At 40.5% G+C, this 25,345-nt stretch overlaps 1 protein-coding gene across 14 annotated transcripts in view; it reads left to right on the forward strand.

Annotated features, from left to right (window-relative positions):
- The first annotated feature begins 2,031 nt into the window (after positions 1-2,031).
- Positions 2,032-25,345, forward strand: part of TAF4B (TATA-box binding protein associated factor 4b) — a 196,484-nt gene continuing 173,170 nt past the window's right edge. For 7 of the 14 annotated variants that reach the window (XR_008476036.2, XR_013525816.1, XR_004732946.3 and 4 more), the window contains exons 1-3: positions 2,032-2,847; positions 22,462-22,607; positions 24,197-24,304. Coding sequence is in view for 8 of the 14 variants with exons in the window: in XM_008979636.5 (XP_008977884.1) it covers positions 2,508-2,847; positions 22,462-22,607; positions 24,197-24,304 (594 nt within the window). In the remaining 6 variants the exon portion in view is untranslated. The remainder of the gene's footprint in view (positions 2,848-22,461; positions 22,608-24,196; positions 24,305-25,345) is intronic. The other 7 variants (XR_013525819.1, XR_013525818.1, XR_013525820.1 and 4 more) reach the window with 1 other exon arrangement.

Below are 25,345 nucleotides of genomic sequence, written 5' to 3' on the forward strand. Positions count from 1 at the left end.
CATCCTGGTCAACATGCTGAAACCCCGTCTCTACTAAAAATATAAAAAATTAGCTGGGCATGGTGGCGGGTGCCTGTAATCCCAGCTACTCAGGAGGCTGAGGCAGGAGAATTGCCTGAACCCAGGAGGTGGAGATTGCAGGGAGCCGAGATCGTGCCATTGCACTCCAGCCTGGGTAACAAGAGTGAAACTCTGTCTCAAAAAAAAAAAAAAAAAAAAAAAAAAGGAAATATCATAAACTGGGTAGCTTATAAAAAAATAAATTTATGTCTCATAGTTCTGGAGGTTGGGAAGTTCAAGATCAAAGCAGATGTGGTATCTGATATGAGTCTACTTCCTAGACAAAGTTTTTTTTTTACTATAACCTCACATGGTAGAAGGAGTGAGAGATCTTTCCGAGGTTTCTTTTTATTTATTTAATGTATTTAACTGACAAACAACAATTGTATGTATGAGGTATCATGTGATGTTTTCATGCGTCATGAAATAAATCAAGCTAATATATTCATCACTTTAATATAATTTGTCCTGAATGGAATCTCTTTTACTAATCCCATTCACGAGCGCTCTGCCCTTATGATCTAATCCCCTTTTCACCTTTTTTTTTTTTTTTTTGAGACTGAGTCTCACACTGTGACATGGGCTGGCATGATCGCAGCTCACTGCAACTCCACCTCCCGAGTTCAAGGCTGTCTCAGCCTCTGGAGTAGCTAGGATTACTGGCACCCTGCCTCCACACCCAGCTAATTTTTTGTATTTTTACATTGGGTTTTCATTACGATGGCCAGGTTGGTCTTGAACTCCTGACCTCGTGGTCTGGCCTGCCTTGGCTTCCCAAAGTGCTGGGATTACAGGCGTGAGCTACAGCGCCTGGCCTCTAATCACCTTTCAAAGACCTCACCCTCTAATACCATCAACTTCTGCTTTAGGATTTTGGTACTCGGTTGCGGGTATAATCCCAGCTCTTTGGGAGGCCCAGGCAGGAGCTCAGAAATAGGAGACCAGCAGGGACAAAATAAGGAGACCTCTTTTTCCTGGGCACAGTGGCGCTTCCCTGTAGTCCCAACTACTGGGGAGTCTGAGGTAGGCAGGTAGGAGGGTCACTTGAGCCCAGGAAGTGGAGGCTGCAATGAGCCAATGGTGCCACTGCATTCCAGCTTGGGTGACAGAGTTAGACCCCGTCTCCAAAACAAAAGAAAACAAACACAACATTCATATCATAGCATCTGCCTACTTGGAAAATTTCCTTTCAGTGCGAAATTGGTTCCTACAAACATACAGTTTTATGACATTAGCTTGAAATTAAGGCATCTCCTTAGCATTAAAAAGAGGAAAGTTTTTTCATGTTTATTCACTCAACGCCTTTTATTTATCCATATAATACCTATGATCGCACTTAATACCTAAGTGCTAGAATCTAATTATATAGGTATCAAAAGACATTAAGTTTTGAAGACAGGCATACAAACAATTTTAATGTTTAGAGATGATAGAGACATCTATAGCAGCACCAAAGAAGAAACAATTTTCCATTTAAGGTTTCCATTTAAATATGAAAATAGGCACATCTCACGGACTATTAAACCATACACCATTTTTATTGTTACAATGTCAATTCTAATGCTAATTTTAGCAATGCTTCAGTGTATAGATAGCAGAGAAAAACTGAAAATGCGTGATTGAATTATTATTGAGTCACTCTTCTCCGAAATCGGTCTTCCCCATTTTCTCCTTTAAAAATAGAATCCTGGAGACAGTCTAGTCCTGGCTTTTCGAGGAACACACAACAGGGGTCACCAGGAGAGAAACACAAATACCGCGGTTTTCCAAGTGCAGCTTGCCCCAACCTCCACGTGATAGGTTTATGGCATCGCCCCTCCTTGCTGGCGATTCTGGGAAGATTCTAACCCTCTCCGGGGCCGTCCCCAGTGACGTCACGGGCGCGGCTCGCTCCTTGGCCAATCACGCGGCCGGATCCCGGGGAAACCCGGGGCGGTGGCGGCGGCCTGGGCGCGTGCGCTCGGTCTCCGCGTGGCTATATAAACATGGCTGGCGTGGCAGCGCGACTGGGCCGAGCTATGCGCGCGTGGGGGGCTATGGGCACTCTGGGTTCGTAGTTTTGAAATTTCTGGCGGGGGAGCCGCTCCGCAGTTAGGTTCGAGGTGCGAGCGACGACATTCCGGGAGCCGCAAGTCCAGGCTCTGCCGCAGCGGGACCCCGGGCTGAGGCGGCACACGTGTGAGCGCCGCTGAGAAAGCTGCGAGAGGCCGGGCGGGTGTCGGTCCGGGGGCAGTTCAGGCTCGCGCGGACTGGAGGAAGGTCCTGGACGCGCGTGTCCTGCCGTGCAGCCGGCGCCCGTCACTGACTTCGCTACCGCGGCCCCCGCGTCTCTCCGCAGCTATGCTGTGGAGCCCGAACATTACCGGAGTCGGCTGCCGCTCGCCAAGCCTCCCGTCACCTCTGCTCCCGGAACCGCAGCGCCACAGCTGCCGCTGAGCCCCTGGGGGATGCCCGCCGGCCTCACAGATCCCGCCCGCGCCGCTCCCCCGGCTACTGTGAGCGCCTCGGGGACCGTGATCATGGCCCCGGCCGGGGCGCTGCCGGTGCGGGTGGAGAGCACTCCGGTGGCCCTGGGCGCGGTGACTAAGGCTCCTGTCAGCGCCTGCGTGGAGCCCACCGCGTCCCAGCCCCTGCGGTCGCCCGTGGGGACCCTGGTTACCAAAGTGGCTCCCGTCAGCGCCCCTCCTAAACTCAGCAGCGGCCCTAGGTTGCCTGCTCCTCAGATAGTCGCCGTGAAAGCCCCCAACACCACGATCCAGTTTCCTGCTAATTTGCAGCTTCCTCCAGGTATGTTGATCACCCTTTCCAGCCTCGGTCCAGCCGGCGGTGACGGGAAACGTCGCAGCCTCAGATTGCTCCTAAAAAACTCTGAGCCAAGGGAACCTTTCATAATGTTGACTTTGCAGTGAGCGTATGGGAAACAGCTTATTGGGCAGTGATTTGGCTTTACATTTTATGTCATTACTGCATAGTTTTTCTTTTCATGTTTAAGGGAAGAATCTTTTCACCTAAGTGACACAGTAAAAAGCTACATCAGTGTATTCAATGGGGCCTTTCAGGCACTGGCTCCGAGGTGGGGGAGATAATATAGCTAAAGTTAATTTCCACGTAGAGGAAGGACCGGTTTCTATGGATTTCCATACGCTTAGATTATGATGTAGAATAGCATTTTACTTATTTATTAATTATGAATGAATTAATGAATGAACGAACGAATAAAGTATGGTGATTTCGCTGTGTCGACCAGGCTGGAATGCAGTGACAGGATCACGACTCACTGGGCTCGAACCTCGAACTCTTGGGCTCAGTCGATCCTCCCTCCTCGGCCTCCCAAAGTGATGGCATTACAGGCTTGAGCCACCGTGCCTGGCCTACTAGTGAAGTCCTTGTGTATTAAAACTGGAAGAGTTTTTAAATTTAAGCAAATCTGAATAGGATTACTGCTTTCTAGTATCAAGTACGAATAATACTGCTCCCGCACAATCTTTAAATGTCTTATGATTGTAACTTTCAATTAGCAGAATCTCTGACTGGGAGCACGTGCCATAGTTGACGAAGATCATAGCCGTGCAGTTGTAGTTGCAATTGAAGCAGTGTGTGAAGGAATGCTAATTAGTCTTTCACTATTTTGTATCCTAGGGCTTTTTACTCTGTTGGGCTGTATTTCATGATTTACATAAAGTTTTTGCTTTGTGATAATTTACATATTGTAAATATGCTGAATGATTTTGGGGTGTTCAGCTTTTCTTCACCGAAGGAAAGACTCTTGGAATTTGCCTTTTATTTTGCTTAGCAGTGATTGAAACTCTGACCTGCAAAGACGGTAAAAAAAGGGGAAGCATTGATTCAAAGAATCCATATCCCCTAACAATGAAGGGGCCCTTTTTGTATCTAATGTTGTAGTCATATATGATGTGGACAGATTATGTTTTTCACTTTTTATGAAGTTCTGTTTCAGTTTTATATGGTATACAAGGAGCTGGGCTCGATGGCTCATGCCTGTAATCCCAGCACTTTGGGAGGCTGAGGCAGGCGGATCACCAGCCCGGCCAACATGGTGAAACCCTGTCTCTGCTACAAATACAAACAAAATTAACTAGATGTGGTGGTGTGTGCCTGTAGTCCCAGCTACTTGAGAGGCTGAGGCAGAAGAATTGCCTGAATCCAGGAGGCAGAGGTTGCAGTGAGCCAAGATTGTGCCATTGTATTCCAGCCTGGGTGACAGAGTGAAACCCTGTCTCAAACACATACACACACAAAATAGTGACACCCTGTCTCTGCTACAAATACAAACAAAATTAGCTAGATGTGGTGGTGTGCGCCTGTAGTCCCAGCTACTTGAGAGGCTGAGGCAGAAAAATTGCCTGAATCCAGGAGGCAGAGGTTGCAGTGAGCCAAGATTGTGCCATTGTATTCCAGCCTGGGTGACAGAGTGAAACCCTGTCTCAAACACACACACACACACACACACAAACACACTCAAACAAGGTATGTAAAATTGTTAAGACAGTGTTATGGCAGTGTGTAGCACCAAATACATTATTTGCTAGTTCTAAATTGTTATTCTGAATATGTTTATAAAGTAGTTCTGAATGTGTTAGAATGACTCCCCCTAATTTGTTAAAGTATAAATCCTGTCTAGTCACTGAAATTTGGTTTATAGTAAAAAAAAAAAAAAAGGTATTAAGAAAGAAATGTCCGACAGGCTGTTCATGAGAATTGCTTGAACTGGGAGGTGGAGGTTGCAGTAAGCCAAGAGATCGTGCCACTGCACTCCAGCCTGGGTGACAGAGCAACACTCTGTCCCTCCCCAACCCTTCCCCACACCCCAAAGAAAGAACTGTTAAGAGTGAAAACTTGCTGGTAAGTGAGAATGAATCACTTACTGGGGGATTGGGGCCTTACCATGCTAAGCACTTTTAACAAATTATTTATATTCGTTTATTTGTTGGTAATTATAAGCGGGTAGCAAATAAGGAAAGAGGTCTCTAAGAGTAAATAATTTGTCCAATGCCAGGCAACTCATAGGTGTCAGGGGGAGTTTTAGTTCAGGTCTGTTTAACTATTCTTTCCATAAAGCTATGCTTTTTTTTTCTTTTTTCTTTTTTTTACTTGTATGTGTACGGTATGCCTCATTGAGTGTCAGTAGTGAAAGGTGATTCAGATATACCAAGGAACCAAAACTGAAACTTGGCAGAGTTAAACGGTAGCAAACTAAGACCATAGCCTAAGTATGTTCATAGCACTGTATTAAAACATTGCATGCTGTTTATCTCTGAGAAACCCCTACAAAAGAGAGAGAAAAGATAATTTGTCCTTGGGAATTGGTCGTGATAGAGGAGGTGGGGATTTGCTTTTGGGAATTTCTGCTGATGTGTGGCAGAAGGGTATACTAACTACATCTGTGCTCTTTTTGGGCAGAATAAGATAATAATCGTTGAAGAATGAAATGGAAACACTGATTAAAGTAACTTTTTAAAAAAGATTATGAATCTTGTACTATTTCTTTTTTTTTTCCTTCCTGAGACAGAGTGTCACTCTGTTTTCTTTTTGATTATAAGGTCCACAGAGGCAGGGACTCTATGTCACTATTATTCTCAGTGCCCAGTAAGTTGCTTGGCACAGAGAAGGCACTTAAGTATTTGAATATAGGCATATATGGAGAGAGTAGGGGGCAGTAGGGCTGCAGCCCCTAAGAGATTCTGAGGGCCATCACACATATCAGCGTGTTGAGTTTTGATTTCTTTGCTTATTCTACTTACAAAAGCAGTATATATTTATGTGAAAAAAATCACTAAAGTGTAATTTCCAATTCAAAGTAGTAGTATTAACAATCTTATCGTGGTATGTTTTTTTGCTTGTTTTTGTTTTTTTGTTTTTTGTGTTTTTGGAGGTGGAGTCTCAGTCAGTTGTCCAGATTGGAGTAGAGTGGCACAATCTCAGCTCACTGCAACCTCTGCCTCCTGGGTTCAAGCGATTCTCATGTCTCAGCCTCCTGAGTAGCTGGGATTACAGGTGTGTGCCACCACACCAGGCTAATTTTTTTTTTGTCTTTTTAGTAGAGACAGGGTTTTACTATGTTGGCCAGGCTGGTCTTTGAACTCCTGGCCTCAAGTGATCTGCTGACCTCGGCCTCCCGAAGTGCTGTGACTATAGGCGTGAGCCACTGTGCCTGGCCTGTTGTGTCTTTTATGTGTTAGCACCTATAACTGCTTCATTTTTTCAACAGCTTAATAGTCCATTGTATTAACATAACATTGTTTTTTGACCACTTTCCTATTCGCAGGCGTTGATACTGTTTGCACTATTTTCTGCTATTACAAATGATGCTGTGATAAACATCTTTGCTTGCATATTTTTGTGCAGTTTTGGAAACATGGATTTTTATAGGATAAACTGCTAGAAGTGGAATTGTTAGTTCAAATGGTAATATTTCAATGCCTACATGGCTAAATTTTACTCCCCAAATGCTCTTTAAATATATAGTCAACAGTATTAATACATAATTTTAGAAAACTACCCATGGAATCTAAGAAGTCATTTTTCAGACATTAATTAATGAGTATGTGAGTCTCGTATTTGAGGGGGAAGGTAGGATTTGAATATAGAGAAATGTAGGCTGGATGATAATACTAGTGTATGGGTTTGTTACTTACTGAATGACTACAGGTAAGAAAGCTCTTGTTAGCTTGAAGTCAGCTAGGTATATGATACATAGTTGCCTTGAAGCTGCAGACCAAGACCATAGAATAAGGCCTAGATGGTATGCCAATCAAGTTTGTTGATAATACGGAGGGCTGGCTTTTTATGGACTGTAATGGAGTGAAAACAGGACAGGCATTAATCCTGGAGTTTGAATCCCAGCTATACCGCTTGAACCCTGCTGGGTTCAGCAATTCTTATTCTTAATGTCAGTCATTCTTAATCTCATTCTTAATGTCAGTCATATTGTTTCTAAAATATGGCTAATACTTTCTTAAAAATATCATAAGGGTTAAATAAGTATACAGGGTCTGCATGTCACAGAACTCTGAGGAACACCATTTATGTGGAATACAATGGTATACAGCAGAAATATCATGAATATTTAAGGTTCTTATACAGCATTTGGGGATAGGTACTCTGGTTGCTGTTTAGCTAATATGTATTAGCACTTACCACCATATTTTCAGCAGTCTAAAAGTCTGAGTCTTTAAATTATCTCAGTGCCTACCTATCCCCATTTTTAAAATTAGAAAAATAATGCTTAATGTAGAAAATTTGGAAAACAGAAAAATTACACAAAAATATTAACCTCCTCTCAAAGTTTTGAGTATATTTTAAAAATCTTTTTTTTTTTTTTTTTGAGACGGAGTCTCGCTCTTGTTACCAAGGCTGGAGTGCAATGGCGTGATCTCGGCTCACCGCAACCTCTGCCTCCTGGGTTCAGGCAATTCTCCCGCCTCAGCCTCCTGAGTAGCTGGGATTACAGGCACGCGCCACCATGCCCAGCTAATTTTTTGTATTTTCAGTAGAGATGGGGTTTCAGCATGTTGACCAGGATGGTCTCGATCTCTTGACCTCGTGATCCACCTGACTGGCTTCCCAAAGTGCTGGGATTACAGGCTTGAGCCACCACGCCCGGCTTTTGTTTTCTTAAATTGTGACAGGGCTGGGCATGGTATCTCACACCTTGTAATCCCAGCACTTTGGGAGGGCAAGGCAGGCAGATCACTTGTGGTCAGGAGTTCGAGACCAGTCTCGACAACACAGCAAAAGTACAAAAACTAGCAGGGCGTGGTGGCGCATACCTGTAATACCAGGTACTTGGAAGGCTGAGGCCCGAGAATGGCTTGAGCCCAAACGTATGCAGTGAGCCAAGATTGTGCCACTGCACTCCAGTCTGGGCAACAGAATAAGACTGTCTCAAACAAAAAAATTGAGACAGGGTCTTGCTCTGTCACCCAGGCTGAAGTGCATTAGTGCAATCAGGGCTCACTTCAGCCTGACCTCCCTAGCACAAGCAATTCTCCTACCTCATCCTACCGAGTAGCTGGGGCTACAGGTGTGCATCACTATGCCCAGCTAAATTTTTTTGGGTAGGGGCAAGGGATAAATTTTCGATCTCGCTATGTTTCCTAGGCTGGCCTTGAACTCTCCCGGGGTCAAGCAATCTTCCTGCCTTGGCCTCCCAAAGTGCCGGGATTACAGGTGTGGGCCACTGTGCCTGGCCCCTAATCTCCTTTTTTTTTTTTGAGACAGAGTCTTGCCCTGTCGCCAGGGAGGTTGCGGTGAGCCGAGATCACACCACTGCGCCAGACTGGAGTGCAGTGGTGTGATCTCGGCTCACCGCAACCTCCGCCTGCTGGGTTCAAGCAATTCCCCTGCCTCAGCCTCCCAAGTAGCTGGGACTACAGGTGTGTGCCACCATGCCCAGCTCATTTTTGTATTTTTTTAGTAGAGACAGGGTTTCACCATGTTGGCCAGGATGGTCTTGATCTCCTGACCTCGTGATCTGCCTGCCTCGGCCTCCCAAAGTGCTGGGGTTACAGGTGTGAGCCACCGCACCCGGCCTAATCTCCTTTTTAATGTCATCTACACTGAGGTAAAATTTTTGTTATTAAAAAAAGAGAACCTGGCTGGGCACGGTGGCTCACGCCTGTAATCCCAACACTTTGGGAGGCCAAGGCAGGTGGATTACTTGAGGCCAGGAGTTTGAGACCAGCCTGGCCAACATAACAAAACCCTGTCTCTACTAAAAATAAAAAAATAAAAAAATCAACCAGGTGTTGTGTTGCGCACCTGTAGTCTGAGCCACTTGGGAGGCTGAGGCATGAGAATCGCTTGAACCCAGGAGGCGGAGGTTGTGGTGAGCCAAGATTGTGCCACTGCACTCCAGCCTGGGTGACAGAGCAAGACTCTCTCTCTCTCTCTCTCAAAAAAAAAAAAAAAAAAAAAAAAAAAGAAACTCATTTACAGTGAAGTGAATGTTGAAATATTTGATAAAGGTGTAGGGCCAATGAAATTAAGATATAGCGATAGAGCATTTTGCTCCCAAAAGTTTTCTGTCTATTTGGAAAAAGTATGCACACCTTCTCTAATTTTACATAATTGGGATTCTGTGATATCACTTTTATATTCTGTTTTCACTTGCTATTATATAGTGACAATGTTCTATATTATGAATTCGACACTTTAATCTTTTCTTTTCTTTTTTTTTTTTTTTTGGAGACAGTCTCATTCTGTCGCCCAGGCTGGAGTGTAGTGGCGTGACCTTGGTTCACTACAACTTCTACCTCTGTTGTTCAAGCAATTATGCCCCAGTGGATTACAGGTACATGCCATCATACCTGGCTAATTTTTGTATTTTTAATAGAGACAGGGCTTCACCATGTTGGCCAGGCTAGTCTAAAACCTCTGGCCTTATGTGAGCCGCCTGCCTTGGCCTCCCAAATTGTTAGGATTACAGGCATGAGCCATTGTACCTGGTCAGTTTTTGTTTTTTTTTTGAGATAGTGTCTCACTCTGTTTCTCAGGCTGGAGTGTAGTGGCTCGAACATGGCTCACTGCGGCCTTGAACTCTTAAGCTCAAGTGATCCTCCCGCCTCAGCCTCCCAAGTAGCTGGGACCACAGGCAGGCACCACCAGGTTTGGCTAATTATAAAAATTTTTATGGAGATGGGGTTTTGACATTTTACCCAGGCTGGTTTGGAACTCCTGAGCTGAAGCGATCCACCCACCTCAGCCTCTCAAAGTGCTGGTATTACCAATGTGATCAGTGCTATCTGTATCTTGGATTCTGTGCTAAGTGCCATAAATCCAATAGTAAATAGGGTAGATACTCTGTGGGTATAGTTTTTCTCTAATTTATTTTTGTAAAATAATACATGCATCTAAAAACCCAACAAATATGGAAAGTGAAAAGAAGAAAGTAAAAATCACCTGAAATCTAACAACCTATTCTTAAAAAATAAAATAATAGAGGTAAATACAGGCTCAATTTTGGCAAATCAGCTGTGTAAATGGAGGATAGGGGAATATACCATAACTAATAGCAGGACCTGGGATAGAAACTTCTTCATTGCTTTAATTTTTTTCTTTTATTTATTCAATTCAGGAAATGAGGGAAATTTAAGTGACTCTAAGCTCTTAGTAAGGAAAACTGTGAAAAACGGAAGAAATTTGGCCAGTAGTGCCTGAGGAAGGAAACTGCTTAGCATATGTTAGCCACATCTAAGTGTTTACAGTTTTATGGAAATGAAAGCGGGCTTATTTTGTGTGGTTGTGCAGAAGGTACCCTTGCATCTCAGGATATTAATGGGAGGCACATTTGGTTCCATATTAAGGAAGGACTTATATTCCTGGTCTGCTTGTGAAAGAGTAACGCAAACAAATCTGCATTTTCCTAAGCCTGGACTATTTGGAAAGAGGCTAAAAGCTGACTAGTGAGGCATTTTATATATGTATTAAATTGTAACAGATAAATTCTAGAGTCTTTAAGGATCTTAGATTTGTAAGAATCTGCTATTCTTTCAGGGACAGTATTTACAAATGACATGAATGTGAATAAATCGGAGACCCTCCATTCAGAGCAGCTTGACACCAAGAAATTGGCCTGTTGGGATTTAACAGTTCGCTGGGCTGAAGGGTAGGATATGTAAATCATGTACCAGGTAGAGAGCAGACGCTGGACCATGTTACAGTTTAATATCTTAATATTTATAGAGGAAAGGTGCTGTGTAACCTAATATATGATAACATTCTGCCAACATGCCTGTAGAAAAAATAGGCCATTCTTTTATGATTGGGAAAAGTGAGTCTCATATATTTATCAGGATTGGATTAAGAGACTTCATTACTGGTCTTCAGAGAAGAGACTAACATTCAGTTTCCTTTTGTTTTTAAGTGCTCTCTACCATATTATTACTTCTAATTGGAATTGGGCCTTTGAGATAAATAATTGGTTATGGTTGCAAAAGGAGTGTTTTGCATCTTCAAAACACTTTGGTTTGAAGATGAGCTGGTTATTTTATTCTCAACATTGTGTTTCTACAGCTATTCTAATATTGTCTCCTAGGGATATTTCGAGTACTTAGTTGAAGAAAAGTTTGAATTGTGGACCTCTTGGCATTAATAGCTACCTGCTCAAAAATTCAAAAATCCTCTCAAATATTGTCTCATTTGGTTCCTTTAACAATCCAGTGAGGTAGGTCTCAGGTTTACCCATCCACGGACATGGATATCTTTCCATTTATTTAGATCTTCTTTAATTACTTTCAATGTATGTTTTTCAACGTGTTTTTTACATGTTGAAAGTAATTAAAGTATGAAGACATTTTGTAGTTTTCATAGTGTTAGTTTTATACTTTTTAAAATTCTTAAATGTGTAATATTCTCTTTGATGCTATTGTGAATAGAATTATTTTCTTAATTTCATTTATGGTTATTCATTGCAAGTGTATAAAAATACAGTTGATTATTGAATATTGATCTTGTATCCTGCTACATTGCTAAATTGATTACTTCCAGTGGTTTTTTTGTTTTGTTTTGTTTCGTTTGAGACTGAGTTTGCTCTTGTTGCCCAGGCTAGAGTACAATGGCGTGATCTTGGCTCACTGCAACCTCTGCCTCCTGGGTTCAAGTGATTCTCCTGTCTCAGCCTCCCCAGTAGCTGGGATTACAAGCATGCGCCACCACACCCAGCTATTTTGTATTTTTAGTAGAGACAGGATTTCTCCATGTTGGTCAGGCTGGTCTTGAACTTCCAACCTCAAGTAATCCGCCCACCTCGGCCTCCCAAAGTTCTGGGATTACAGGTGTGAGCCACCGAGCCTGGCCAGCTTTTTTAGAGGGTTCATTAAGATTTTCCATAGACAGTAGTTTCTCTTCCCTTATCTAAAGGTTTCATTCACCCACGGTCAACTGCCTTCAAAACTATTAAGGGGAAAATTCCAGAAATAAACAGTTTGTTTTAAATTGTGTGCCATTCTGAGTATCGTAATGAAATCTATCTCCATCTCACTGCATCCTGCCTGAAATGAGAATCATCCCTTTGTCTAGTGTATCAACGCTCTGTACACATACCTGCCTGTCAGTCATTTAGTAGCCCTCTTGACTGTTATAGTACCCAGTAATACGGTGCTTGTATACCGGTGACTATTTTAATTAAGAAGGTCCCCAAAGCACAAAGAGTGGTGATGCTGGTGGCATATTTTTTATCATTATTTTATTATTAGTTATTGTTGCTAATATCTTTCTGTGCCTAATTTATAATTTAAACTTTATCATAGGTATGTATGTATAGAAAAAACATAATATGTAGGATTCAGTAATGTCTGTGGTTTTAGGCATCCACTGAGATCCTGGACCTTATGAGCTCATGCCATCCGTAAATGGTTTTACTCCTTCTCTTCTGATTTGGATGCTTTTTATTTCATTTTCTTGCCCAATTACCCTTGCTGGAACTCTGAGTATAATGTTGCACAGACGTAGTGATCGTAGGCACCCTTGTCTTATTCCTCATCTTAGATATCCTTGTCTTATTCCTGATCTTAGGAGAAATTCAGACTTTTACCATAAGTATGATGTTATCTGTGGGTCTTTTTAAATCCGTTTATCAGGTTGAAGAAATTTCTGTTTCTCTTTTTTTGAGTCTTTTTATCTGAAGTAAAGGCATGTTGAATTTTGTCAAATGCTTGTTCCGCATCCATTGAGATGATCATGTGGCTTTTGTCTTTCATTCTATTGATAGGGTGTTTCACACTAGTTAGTGTTTGAGGTGAATGAAAGTGAAGACACAACATACCAAAAGCTGTGTGATGCAACTAAAGCAATATTTAGAGAAAAATGTACAGCTATACATGCCTGTTTTAAAAAGGAAGAAACATCTCAAATCACTAGCAACCTAGCATTCTTGAGATAACTATCACTTGTTCATGATATATAATACATATAAAATAGTGCTGGATTCAATTTGCTAGGACTTGATTGAGAATTTTTGTCTATATCCATAAGGGATATGGGCCTGTGGTTTTCTTGTGATGTCCTTGTCTGTTTTTGGTATTGTTAATTCTAAACCTTATGAAATAAGGTGAGACATGCATTCACCCTTTTTTGTTTTTTGGAACACTTTTTGAAGGAATAACATTAAATTTTCTTTTAAATGTTTGGTAGAATTGACCAGTGAAGTCATCTGGATGTGGGCTTTTCATAGATACTCTTGATTCAATGTCTTCATTTGTTAGAGGCCTATTCAAGTTGTCTGTTTTTTCTTGAGTCAGTTTCAGTAGTTTATGTGTTTCTAGATTTTGTTTCATCTAAATTATCTCATTTGTTAGTTTACAGTTGTTTATAGTCTTCCCTTATAATCCTTATTTCTATAATCCTTTTGCTTCCCTCTTACTCCTGATTTTATTTTGTTAATTAATTAATTTTTTTTCAGACAGAGTTTCACTCTGTTGCCCACAGGCTGGAGTGCAGTCGCATGGCAACCTCTGCCTCCCTAGTTCAAGTAATTCTACCTCCTCCTCCTGAGCGCCCCCATGCCTGGCTAATGTTTTTGTATTTTTAGTAGAGATGGGGCCATGCTGGTCAGGCTAGTTTCAAGCTCCTGACCTCAAATGATCTGCCTGCCTTGGCCTCCCAAAGCGCTGGGACTACAGGCGTTAGCCACAATACCCGGGCCTCCTGATTTTAATAGTTTGAGTCTTTTCTTTGTTAGTAGTCATTCTAGGTATAAGTTTGTCAGTTTTGTTTGTTTATTTTTAAAGAATCAGCTTTTGGTTTTGTCTATTTTTCTCAGTTGTTTTTCTATTCTCTATTTACCCCTGCTCTAATCTTTATTATTTCTTTTCTTCTGCTTGCTTTATTTAGTTTTTATTTTGCACTTCTTTTTCCAGTTATCTTAAGGTGAAAGGTTAGTGATTTGAGATATTTCTTCCTTTTTAAAACATGCATTTATAGTTGTACATTTTGGTATGTTGTGTCTTCATTTTCATTCATCTTAAAGTATTTTCGGCCGGGTGCGGTGGCTCAAGCCAGTAATCCCAGCACTTTGGGAGGCCGAGGTGGGTGGATCACGAGGTCAAGAGATCGAGACCATCCTGGTCAACATGGTAAAACCCCGTCTCAAAATACAAAAAATTAGCTGGGCATGGTAGCGTGCACCTGTAATCCCAGCTACTCGGGAGGCTGAGGCAGGAGAATTGCCTAAACCCAGGAGGTGGAGGTTGCGGTGAGCCGAGATCGCGCCATTGCACTCCAGCCTGGATAACGAGTGAAACTCCATCTCAAAAAAAAAAAAAAAAATTATTTTCTAGTGTCCTTTGTGATTTCTTCATTGACCCATTGGTTACTTAGAAGTATGTTTAATATGCACATATTTGTGAGTTACCCCACTTTTTTTCTGTCACTGTTTTCTAATTTCATCCCATTGTAGGTGGAGACCATATATTATATTAGGTTGGTGCAAAAATAATTGTGTTTTTTTGCCATTAGTTTAAATGTCAAAAACTGTGATTACTTTTTAATATGATTTCAATTTTTTAAAAGTTTATTGAGGTTTGTTTTGTGTCCTAGTATATGGTCTGTCTTGGAGAATGTTTCTCATACACTTAAGAATGCTATTGTTTTTATGTGAAATACTCCATAGATGTGTGTTAGGTTTAGTTGGTTTATAGTTTTTTTCAAGTGTTTGATTTCCTTGTTTTTCTGTTTCATTGTGTTCATTGAAAGTGGGATATTGCAGTGTCCAAGAAATTGTTGAATTCGTTTTCCTTTTATTACTTTTTGCTTCATATATATTTTAGGCTTTGTGTGTGATGTATATATATATATATATATGCTTAAAATGTTACATCGTGTTGATGTGTTATCTGCTTTATCATTATAAAATGCCCTTCTTTATTTCTTTTGTTTAAAGTCTATTTTAGTATTAGTATGGCCACTACAGCTTTCTTGTGGTTGCTGTTTGTATGATGTCATTTATTTTCAATTCTTTTGTACCTTTGAGTCTAATGTATGTCTTTTGTAGGCAGCATACCGTTGAATGTTGTTTTTTATTCAGCCCAACACTTTCTGCCTTTTGATTGGAATATTTCACACATTCACCTTTGTTACTATAGTTGGACTTAAGTCTGGACTTTACTTTTGTTTCCTATGTTTCTTTTACTCTTTTCTCTATACCTTTCCTGCTTTCTTTTGTATTAAGCAAATATTTTCTAACTAACACTTTTAACACTTTTTAATTTTTTCAACATGTTTTGAGTGTTTTTCTTAGAGGTTGCTTTAGGGCTTACAATATGAATCTCATTGGAATCTCCTTCATGTGTATATTAGCTTATTTCAGTGAGACAAAGAAGCCCTTTCTTTTATACAGTTCATTTTCATCTTTCTTCCTGTGTGTGTGTCTGTGTAATTATTAGTCTACACATTGCATCTAGATATATTACAAACCTAACAGTACCTTATTATAATTATTATGTTACATAGTTTTATGTCTTTAAAGAAGCCAAGGGAAGGAGAGAGCCAGGACATATTTACATCATTTGTTGTACTCCCTTATTTGTCTTTTCTGGATTTTCTTCATTTGTTCCTTTGGATCTGAGCTACCATCTGAAGTACTTTTCTTAGTACAATACAGCTTTGCTTCCACTAATTTCCTCTGTGCTTCTATTTGTAAATGTTAAATTTTCAAAGATGTAATTCTATACATATTGTTATATACAATAGTTTTTTAAAACCAGTTATGAAAGGAGAAGAATGCATTCATAGTGCCAAATTACATAATTACCTTTACCAGTGCTCTTTGTTTTTTTCATGTGAATTTGAATTACTCTCTTGGTCATTCGTTTTCAGCCTGAAGAACTTCATTTAGTGTTTTTTTGTTTTTTTTTTTTGTATGGAGTATCTGCTACTAATGAATCTTCTCAGTTTAAATTAAAAAAAAAATTATTTTTAGAGACAGGGTTTAGCTCTGTTGCCTGTGCTGGAGTGCAGTGGTATGATTATAGCTTACTACAACCTAGAATTCTTGGGATCAGGTGATCAACCTCAACCTCTTGAGTAGCTAGGATTATAGGTAGCCACTACACTGGTCTACCTATTAAATGTTTTGTTTGTTTGTTTGTTTGTTTTTTGTAGAGATGGGATATTGCTTTGTTGTCCAGTCTTGTCTCAAACTCCTGGATTTAAGCAGTCCTCCTGCTTCAGCCTCCCAAAGTGCTGGGATTACAGGTGTGAGTCACTTTGCCAGCCTGTTTTTAAATTTAAATGTCTTTGCCTTCCTTTTTTCTTTGTTTTTAAACATTTTTTACTACTATATGTCTTGATGTGGCTCTCTTTGCACTTACCTTACTTGGGGTTTCTTGAGCTACTTTGATGTCTGGGTTATTTTCTACCAAATTTGGGAAACTTTCAGTTATTGTTTCTTGGATTTTATTTTTTCATGTTCTTTTTTCTATCTCCTCTCTTTCTGGTACTTACATTATGCCTATGTTGGTGTCTTTACTGGCGTTCCATGTTTTCTGAGAATCTGTTTATTTTTCATCATTCTTTTTGTTCTTTGGATTGCATAATTTCTATAGATTTAACTTCAAGTTTGCTGATCTTTCTTTTTCCAGTTTAGGTTTACTTTTTTTTTTCTGAGACGGAGTTTTGCTGTTGTTACCCAGGCTGGAGTGCAATGGCGCGATCTCTGCTCACCGCAATCTCCGCCTTCTGGGCTCAGGCAATTCTCCTGCCTCAGCCTCCCGAGTAGCTGGGACTACAGGCACACGCCACCATGCCCAGCTAATTTTGTTTTTGTATTTTTAGTAGAGACGGGGTTTCACCATGTTGACCAGGATGGTCTCGATCTCCTGACCTTGTGATCCACCCTCCTCGGCCTCCCAAAGTGCTGGGATTACAGGTGTGAGCCACCGCGCCCGGCCTTAGGTTTACTTTTGAGTCTCTTTTGTCAATATATTTGTTACTGTAATTGACAGAAGTTCTGTGTTTTAAAAATAATATCTATCTCTGGTGGTATTCTAGATGTATCACACCTCACTTCTTTAAGTATGGTTAGTTTTATTCCTTTGAACATACTTATGTTGTTACTCTGATGTATTTATTAAATCTGACATCTAGTCTCCCTCACAGGTGGTTTCTGTTGCCTACTTTTTCCCCTGTGTTTATGTCAGGCTTTTCTGTTTCTTTACATTTCATAGTTTGTTGTTAACAATAGTGTAGCAACTCTTGACACTGGTCCCCACTCCCTTGGGTGTGTGATTGTTTTTTGATTTTTGAACAAATATCCGGCTGGATTGTTTTAGTGAGGTCTCCTTTTGCTACAATAAGCAGCTGCTGATGTTCCTTTTTAGAGGGCATATCATTGAACATGAGCACTGTCATCTTCAGCCGGACCCTGTCTCTTTGCCTCATCTCTCTATCAGCTTAAGCTTTGTGCTTATGCTGGTATCACACCTGGCTGTTAGGATCCACTCATTGCCAGCTGATTGCCCCGTTGTTTTCAACAATGCTCTAAAGCCTAACTTGTTCCACAGTCTGATCCAATTAAATTTGGGCTCCTTTACAGAGATAATTTTTTTTTAACTGTATAATTACTTTTATTTTTAATGTCCAGAATGTATTATATAAGGGCCAGAGCCTCCTCCTGGACTCAATTTTATAAATTCTCAATTGGTTGGTGAGGCCAATAGGGATACTTGCTTGTCCAATTTGGTTTCTGGGAAAGCTTTGTTTAAGTCCTCAATGGTCATCTGTTCAAATGGAATTAAGTTCTTATACTTCTCCATCTTTTTCTTATGTTCTACAACCCTGGCCTTTGAGAGAGACACCCACTCAGCACAAGACTTCACATCTTCTTTTTCTTCAGCATCCACCAGGGCAGTATATGGATCCTCTGGTATAGGAACCTTCAGGGCATTAAACTTCTTCTCAAAGTCATCCACCAAGCTTGCCTTGGCCACATTTGCCTTGTAGTAAGCCCAGTCAATAGATGATGGATTCTCAGGTAAAGCAGCCAACCTGGAGGTGAGGATCTCATTCCAGGATTTCAGGGAATTAGCAATGGCCTTTTGGTTTTGGGGTATGATCTCCCAAAAAGCTATCCAGTCAATGGTTTTTAGAGCAAGTTTTCGCCCAGGCATCTTGGGATCCTTCACCGACCCCGGCTGCCTACCGTCCATAGCAGCAAGTAACAGAAGTCACAGAGATAATTTTTTAGGCTAGTGTTTGAGGTTTGTTCTGACCCAAGGAGAACCCTTCTTAGTTCTTTGGTTTTCTCTGGTAAACCAGTAGACTTATGGTTTAGCTTGTATCTCTCGTGAAGCTGCAAGCCTCCTCCTAATTGCTACATTGTATTTGAGGGTGCCTTTAGCCCTGAAGTTATCCAGTCTGTTTAAAGTAAAGACACTTCATTTAGGGAGAGATTGGGAGCAGAGGTTGGGAATGTGGCATTCTTCTCTCTGAGTAACATTCCTGCTGTAGGAACAGGGTACTGGCTGTGGGTAGTACTCTGGTCTTTTTGCTCACCTCTCCCAACATGGAACCTCCACTCTACAAAAGAGCTGGGATGAGACACTGGAGGCCCAATTGTGCTGTCCTTGCAGTAGAGATTTCCTTTTATGAATGGGAATGGGTGAAAGAAGGGAGACTTGAACCTCTAAGATGCACCTGTCTCAAGTTTATCCTCTTTAATATGTAGCTGGGATGGGGATGAGGATTGGGGTAGAGGAGAAATGCAAGTGACCTGCTCCTCCCGGGAAGATACCATAGCCTTACATTGGGAAGTTAGGAGAGAAGGAGCTCTTTGTTCTTGGTGATACTCCTTGGAATGGAATTTCTGTCAGTTGAGCTGAGATGGGAAAAGAGGGGAGTTGGTTGCAGTTTAAATGCCACATATTCTTGCTATTCTTACTGAGTTTTAGTGGATATCCAGTAACTGTAGTCATTTTCTGTATGCCTTAGGACAGTTTCCAAACTCTTTTTTTTTTTTTTTTTTTTTTGACAGAATCTCGCTGTGTCACCCAGGCTGGAGTGCAGTGGTGTGGTCTTGGCTGACTGCAACCTCTGCCTCCCAGGTTCAAGTGATTTTTGTGCTTTAGCCTCCTGAGTAGTAGCTGGGATTACAGGTGCCCACCACCACACTCGGCTAATATTTGTATTTTTTAGTAGAGATGGGGTTTTACCATGTTGCCCAGGCTGGTCTCAAACTCCTGGCCTCAAGTGATCCACCTGCCTTGGCCTCCCAAAGTGCTGGGATTATAGATGTGAGCCACTATGCCTGGCCAGTTTCCAAAAACCTTGAATGGTTGTTTTATCAGAATACTTTTACCAGTTATGCTTGTTTCAATGGTGAACAGGGTTGTAGAGAGCCTCATGCCACCATTCTGAAAATGGAACCCCAGCTATGAATATTCTTGTTTGTGTCTCCTATTGACACAAGCAAGGCTTTTTTTCTTTAAGACTTTATTTATTTTTAGAGACAGTGTTGTGCTCTGTCACCCAGGCTGAAGTGTAGTGGCACCATCATAGCTTGCTGAAGCCTTGAATTTCTGGGCTCAAGTGAGCCTCCCACCTCAGTCTTATAGATGGAACTACAAGCACATGCCTACTGCATTGGCCTAAGTTAAATATTTTTTTTTGTAGAGACAGGGTCTCATTTTGTTGCCCAGGGTAGTCTCAAACCCAGATGTAAAGAGATCCTCCTGCCTTGGCCTGCCAAAGTGTTGGGATTACAGACAGTCGTGAGCCACCACGCCTGGCCAAGAATTACTTTAGGTTAGAAATCCTGAGTTACAGGGTATACAAATGGAAATAAATTTGCATAGTCATATAAAGTTGAAGAAACTAGTTAGTTGTTCCAAATTATACTACCACCACAAGATGTTAGAATTCCTGTTGATACACTTTTCTCCAACCCTTGGTATTGTCACTGGCCATCTTAATCTTTGCATGTTTATGTAGCTATGAAGTGGTATTTCACTGTAGTCTTAATTTACCTTTCCCTGTTCTTGGCCTCTGTGTTTTTTCTTCTGTGCATTTTGGATACTCATCCTTTGAACATATGTGAACCAAAATTTTGTTTCATTTTGTGGCTTGTCCTTTTACCTGATGGTATCTTTTGCTAAATAACAGTTTTACTTTTAATGTAGTTGAGTTTATCAAACTTTAAGAAATTCTTTCCTAGCCGGGTACGGTGGCTCACACCTGTAATCCCAGCACTTTGGGTGGCTGAGGCGGGTGGATCACCTGAGGTCAGGAGTTCGAGACCAGCCTGACCAATGTGGTGAAACCCCATCTTTAAAAATAAGTAAATAAATAAGAAATTCGTTCCTATCCCAAGTTCAGAAAGATAATTGTCTTTCTCTCTCTCTCTTTTTGAGACAGGATCTTGCTGTGTGTCCCAGGTTGGAGTGTAGGTGCGATCATAACTCACTGCAACCTTGAACTTCTGGGCTCAAGCTGTCCTCCTGCCTCAGTGCTTGTCCTAAGTAGCTGAGACTACAGGCTACAGGCGTGCAGAAAGATAATTTTCTACATTTTCTAAGAGTTTAAAACTTTTTACCCTTTATGTTTATATTCTTAATGTACCTGGCTTTTATGAATGTGTGTGAAACAGGCATCTGAAAGTCAATCTAAAAGGAAGAAGCTGAGGCAAAATTAATTTAGAGAGTTTATTTGGGCCAAGGTTGAGTATAGCTGCCTGGGACATGCAAATTGCCTTGGGGAATGCCTTTATTACAAATAGGTTTTTAAAAGCAAAAAAGGGGATAAAGAGTGGGTTAATTAAAAAGTTATTTGTCGGCTGGGCACGGTGGCTCACGCCTGTAATCCCAGCACATTGGGAGGCCAAGGCAGGAGGACCACTTGAGGTCAGGAGTTTGAGATCAGCCTGGCCAACATGGCGAAACCCCATCTCTACTAAAAATACAAAAACTTTAGCCCTGCATGGTGGTGCATGTCTGTCATCCCAGCTACTGGGGTGGCTGAGGAAGGAGAATTGCTTGAATCCTGGAGGTGGAGGTTGCAGTGAGCCAAGATCACCTGGACAGCAGAGTGAGACTCTGTCTCAAAAACAAAAACAAAACAAACAAAAAAAACCACCTTATTTGTCAGGGGCCAGGTGCCATGGCTCACGCCTGTAATCCCAGCACTTTGGGAAGCCGAGGTGGGCAGATCACAAGGTCAGCGGTTTGAGGCAGGCCTGGCCAACATAGTGAAACTATGTCTCTACTAAAAATCCAAAAATTAGCTGAGTGTGGTGCCGGACACCTGTAGTCCTAGCTACTTGGGAGGCTGAGACAGGAGAATTGCTTGAACCTGGGAGGTGGAGGTTGCAGGGAGCTGAGTCCGTGCCACTGCACTCCAGCCTGGGTGACAGAGCAAGACTCTGTCTCAAAAAAAAAAAGGTTATTTGTCAGGAATCCTCATTGGTTTTCAGAAATAACATTGATTGGCTATACATTGTTGAACTGTAGAGTGTGGTTTATGGTATCTAGCATGTGGCATTGTTAGGTTACTTTAGAGCTACTTGTAGCAATAGCAAGCAGTTTCAAGAGAGGATTGATTACATAGCAAAGGGGAGTAGGAACTAATTGCTGCCTCATTTTAATGCCTTTCTGGTTGAAATAATTTTAAAAGGGCTCATATATATGTGTGTGTATATGCATATAATACACACATATGTATATATGTATATGTATACATATATACACACATTTGAGAAAAAAAAATATATATATACATATATACACACATATGTATGTATATATATAAAACCAAAATTCTTTATTAAATTGACATATTCAAGGGAAGCTGACTTAAAAAGCTGAGCAGAATAATCTCATATACATATATACACATACATATACATATATGTATGTATATGTACACATATACACATACATATACGTGTATATATGTATGTATATACACATATATATTTTTTTTCTCAAATTTTATCTTTTCCATGTAGATAGCTAATTGACCAGTCCCATTTACTGAATAGTCTCTCCTTTCCTCATGAATCTACAGAGCCTTTTAGGAAAATTTGATATGACATATCTGCATGAGTTTATTTGGGGGTTCTCTTTCTTTTCCATTGGTCAGCTTATGCAGTCGTATGCTGTTAACCACACCATTTTAATTACTGTAGCTTTATAAATAGTTTTGATGTCATGAAGGAAAAGTGTTTTGCTTTCTTCAGGAGCATTTTGTTGCATTCATAGATTTTTAATTTTTAAGTAGCTTTGAGAAAAGTATTTGTCCATCTTTATATATGATAAGTAGAAGACATGAAATTCAGTATGTACTGACAACATCATTTTACAGTGTTGAAAGAAATGGGAGAAGAAAATATGTGATGATTATGCTTTGTTTATTGGCTCAGAGATCACTTTTGTTTTTCTTTTTTAAATATAGGAACCGTTTTGATCAAAAGTAACAGTGGTCAGTTGATGTTGGTATCCCCTCAACAAGCCGTAACAAGAGCCGAGACCACAAGTAACATAACTTCAAGGCCAGCAGTACCAGCGAATCCTCAAACAGTCAAAATCTGTACAGTGCCGGTAATATACCTTAAAGATTTTTCATCTTTCTTTGTTTCTCAGTTATAATTTTCATATAAATGTTTTGTACATGTTTGTTAGTAAAAACTAATGTAAGAGATGATTCTGCTCAGCTTTTTAAGACCCCTTGAATATGTTAATTTAATAAAGATTTTTGGTTTTGTCCTTTGATAATTACAGAATAGTAAATTCAGTCTTTATATTTCAGATTTTATGTCCTCAAAGGAATTTTCAGAGGTCTATTTGCATTTTTTGTTGTTGTTGTCGCTTTTTCTTTTTGAGACAGGGTCTCATTCTGTCTCCAGGAGTGCAGTTTCATGAACATGGCTCACTTGTTTCACTGTACCCTGAAAGCTCCTGAGCTAGGGTAATCCTCCTGCCTCAGGCTCCCATGTAGCTGGGACCACAGCTGCATGCCACCATGCCTGGCTACTTTTTAAATTTTTTTGCAGAGATAGTATTTCGCTTTGTTGCTCAGGCTGGTTTGAACTGCTGGGCTCTTGATAATTCTCCTGCCTTGCTCCCAAAGTGCTGGGATTACAGGTATGAGCCACTGCACCTGTCCTATTTGCATCTTAAATGGAAAGAATATAATAATTCAGCCTCCCAAGTATCTGGGATTACAGGTGCCTGCCACCATGCCTAGCTAATTTTCATATTTTTAGTAGAGACAGGGTTTTCAGCTGGCCGGGCTGGTTTTGAACTCCTGATCTCAGGTGATCTGCCCACCTTTGCCTCCCAAAGTGCTGGGATTACAGGTGTGAACCACCGCACTTGGCCAGTTCTGCTTTAATTTTAATTTTTGATAAAATAGTAAGATTCCAGTTTATACATTTTTATTTGTATGTTACAGAAATTATCTTTAAGACATACAGAAATCTGCTATATTTCATTAACTTGGCATTGTTAGAATGACATTTTACATTCATGGTGATCTTTCTAGAGAACTGGAACTTGTTCGATAGAGTTACAAATATTTTTATGGATATTTTATTTAAATAGAAAATGCTGAATGTAGTTTAGCATTTTCTTGATGACTCAGGCTCATTGTAATGACAGATTGCATTGTTTTTTGTTGTAATAATCATTCTCTGCCAGTGTTTTTCATTTTTGTGCTCTGCTGATTTGATTCTCGGTTCTGAAACAGTTATTTTCTGTTACCATATCTGTCAATAATAGCTGCTCCTTCCCTTCTAGTTTGGTTTAACTGCGGTGGATAATATACGTTAGCAGGTTTTTGTTTATAATTAAATATTACATGAGTCTATTTTTTTCTGTATGAGCGAAAGAGTCATGATTAAGATTTTAATGTTGAATACTGTAATATTTATTTAGTTTTGAATTTTAGAAAATGGGTTATTTATTGAATCAGTTGTCTCCTTAGAAATATGCAGTGAGTGTCATCTGGCCAGTTGACCAGTTAGGTTTATAGTATAGAATGTTCACAGTGCATAAAACACATAAGGTTATCAAGCTAGTCATAACAAATACATTTGGTGTCATAAAGTGTTCTAATGTTCACTATAGTACTGATTTTAAATTACTAACACCGATGACTTTGTGTTATCTTGCTCTCCTCCACCGGCAAGAACTCTAGCTCACAGTTAATCAAGAAAGTGGCAGTGGCACCTGTTAAAAAATTGGCACAAATAGGAACTACTGTGGTAACTACTGTTCCGAAGCCTTCCTCAGTACAAGTAAGTTGTACTGGCCATTGTGCACTGGTTATTATCTTTTTAAAAATCATTTAGCTATCTCCTGCCAGATATATAAGTTACTATGTGACATTGAAAATAGCAATTCAGTGATACATGGTGGCACTTATTGTTAGAGGTATGGGAAACAAGATAAACATGGTGTATATTCTTGGAATACTAGTTTTACTTAAGTGTATTAAATTAATATAAATCTGTCTAATAACCATGTGTTGCAGTATCTGGAAGCAGGTGCTGAGATAAAATTTGGGATATGTATGGATAAATACCCATGGAAGGAAAGGAGAGTAGGTAAGAGTTTGAACTAGATGCAGGCCTAATAAAGCCTTAGCCAGCCAAGTGGAGAACTTTGGAGCACATGTGACCTGTCAGCATTGCCCCACTATGGGCTAACATGGTTGGCTGTGCTTTAATTACTAGTCTCTGTTCAGTTATTGGATGTGGGCTCCCCTGGGAAAGTTACTTTTGGGCAAGGTGATCCTCTGCAGCTGAGGGAAGCCTGACGGAACTGATAAATGGAGGCTGTCTAATATCATTCCCAGCAGCTAGCTAGGACAGTACATATCACTTCTTGTCATGGTTCATCACAGTCTATTCCTTGCATCATTTGGATCTGTTGCCTCATGTATGTTGGAGATCCCATGTTCTGGGATTCTCATGCATTTCTTTGGGAAGACAAAGAGGAGGTTAATACAACGAACTACAGTCCTCACTGCTGCAGCTGATCTCTGGGAGCACCTGATAGTAATAATTTCCCTCTTCCACTGTCTCTTCCTAGATTCCCCTCACCCTCAACTACCAACTATACTGATATTTATAACTTAACTGATAACATGACCAGACCCTCATCCCTGAGTGATCTATGGTCTTAATAACCATGTTCTTTTGAGGTCAGGGTTGCTACAGTTGTCTATTTATCATCACAATTGGGCAAGGAAATACAAGGAGGAATTTAATTGAATCACCTGAATCACATGAATTCACCACACATACTTCTTTTTGCCTCCATTGTGTAATAGCAAC

The sequence above is a fragment of the Callithrix jacchus genome, chromosome 13 (genome assembly GCF_049354715.1).
Source record: "Callithrix jacchus isolate 240 chromosome 13, calJac240_pri, whole genome shotgun sequence".
NCBI lineage: Eukaryota > Metazoa > Chordata > Mammalia > Primates > Cebidae > Callithrix > Callithrix jacchus.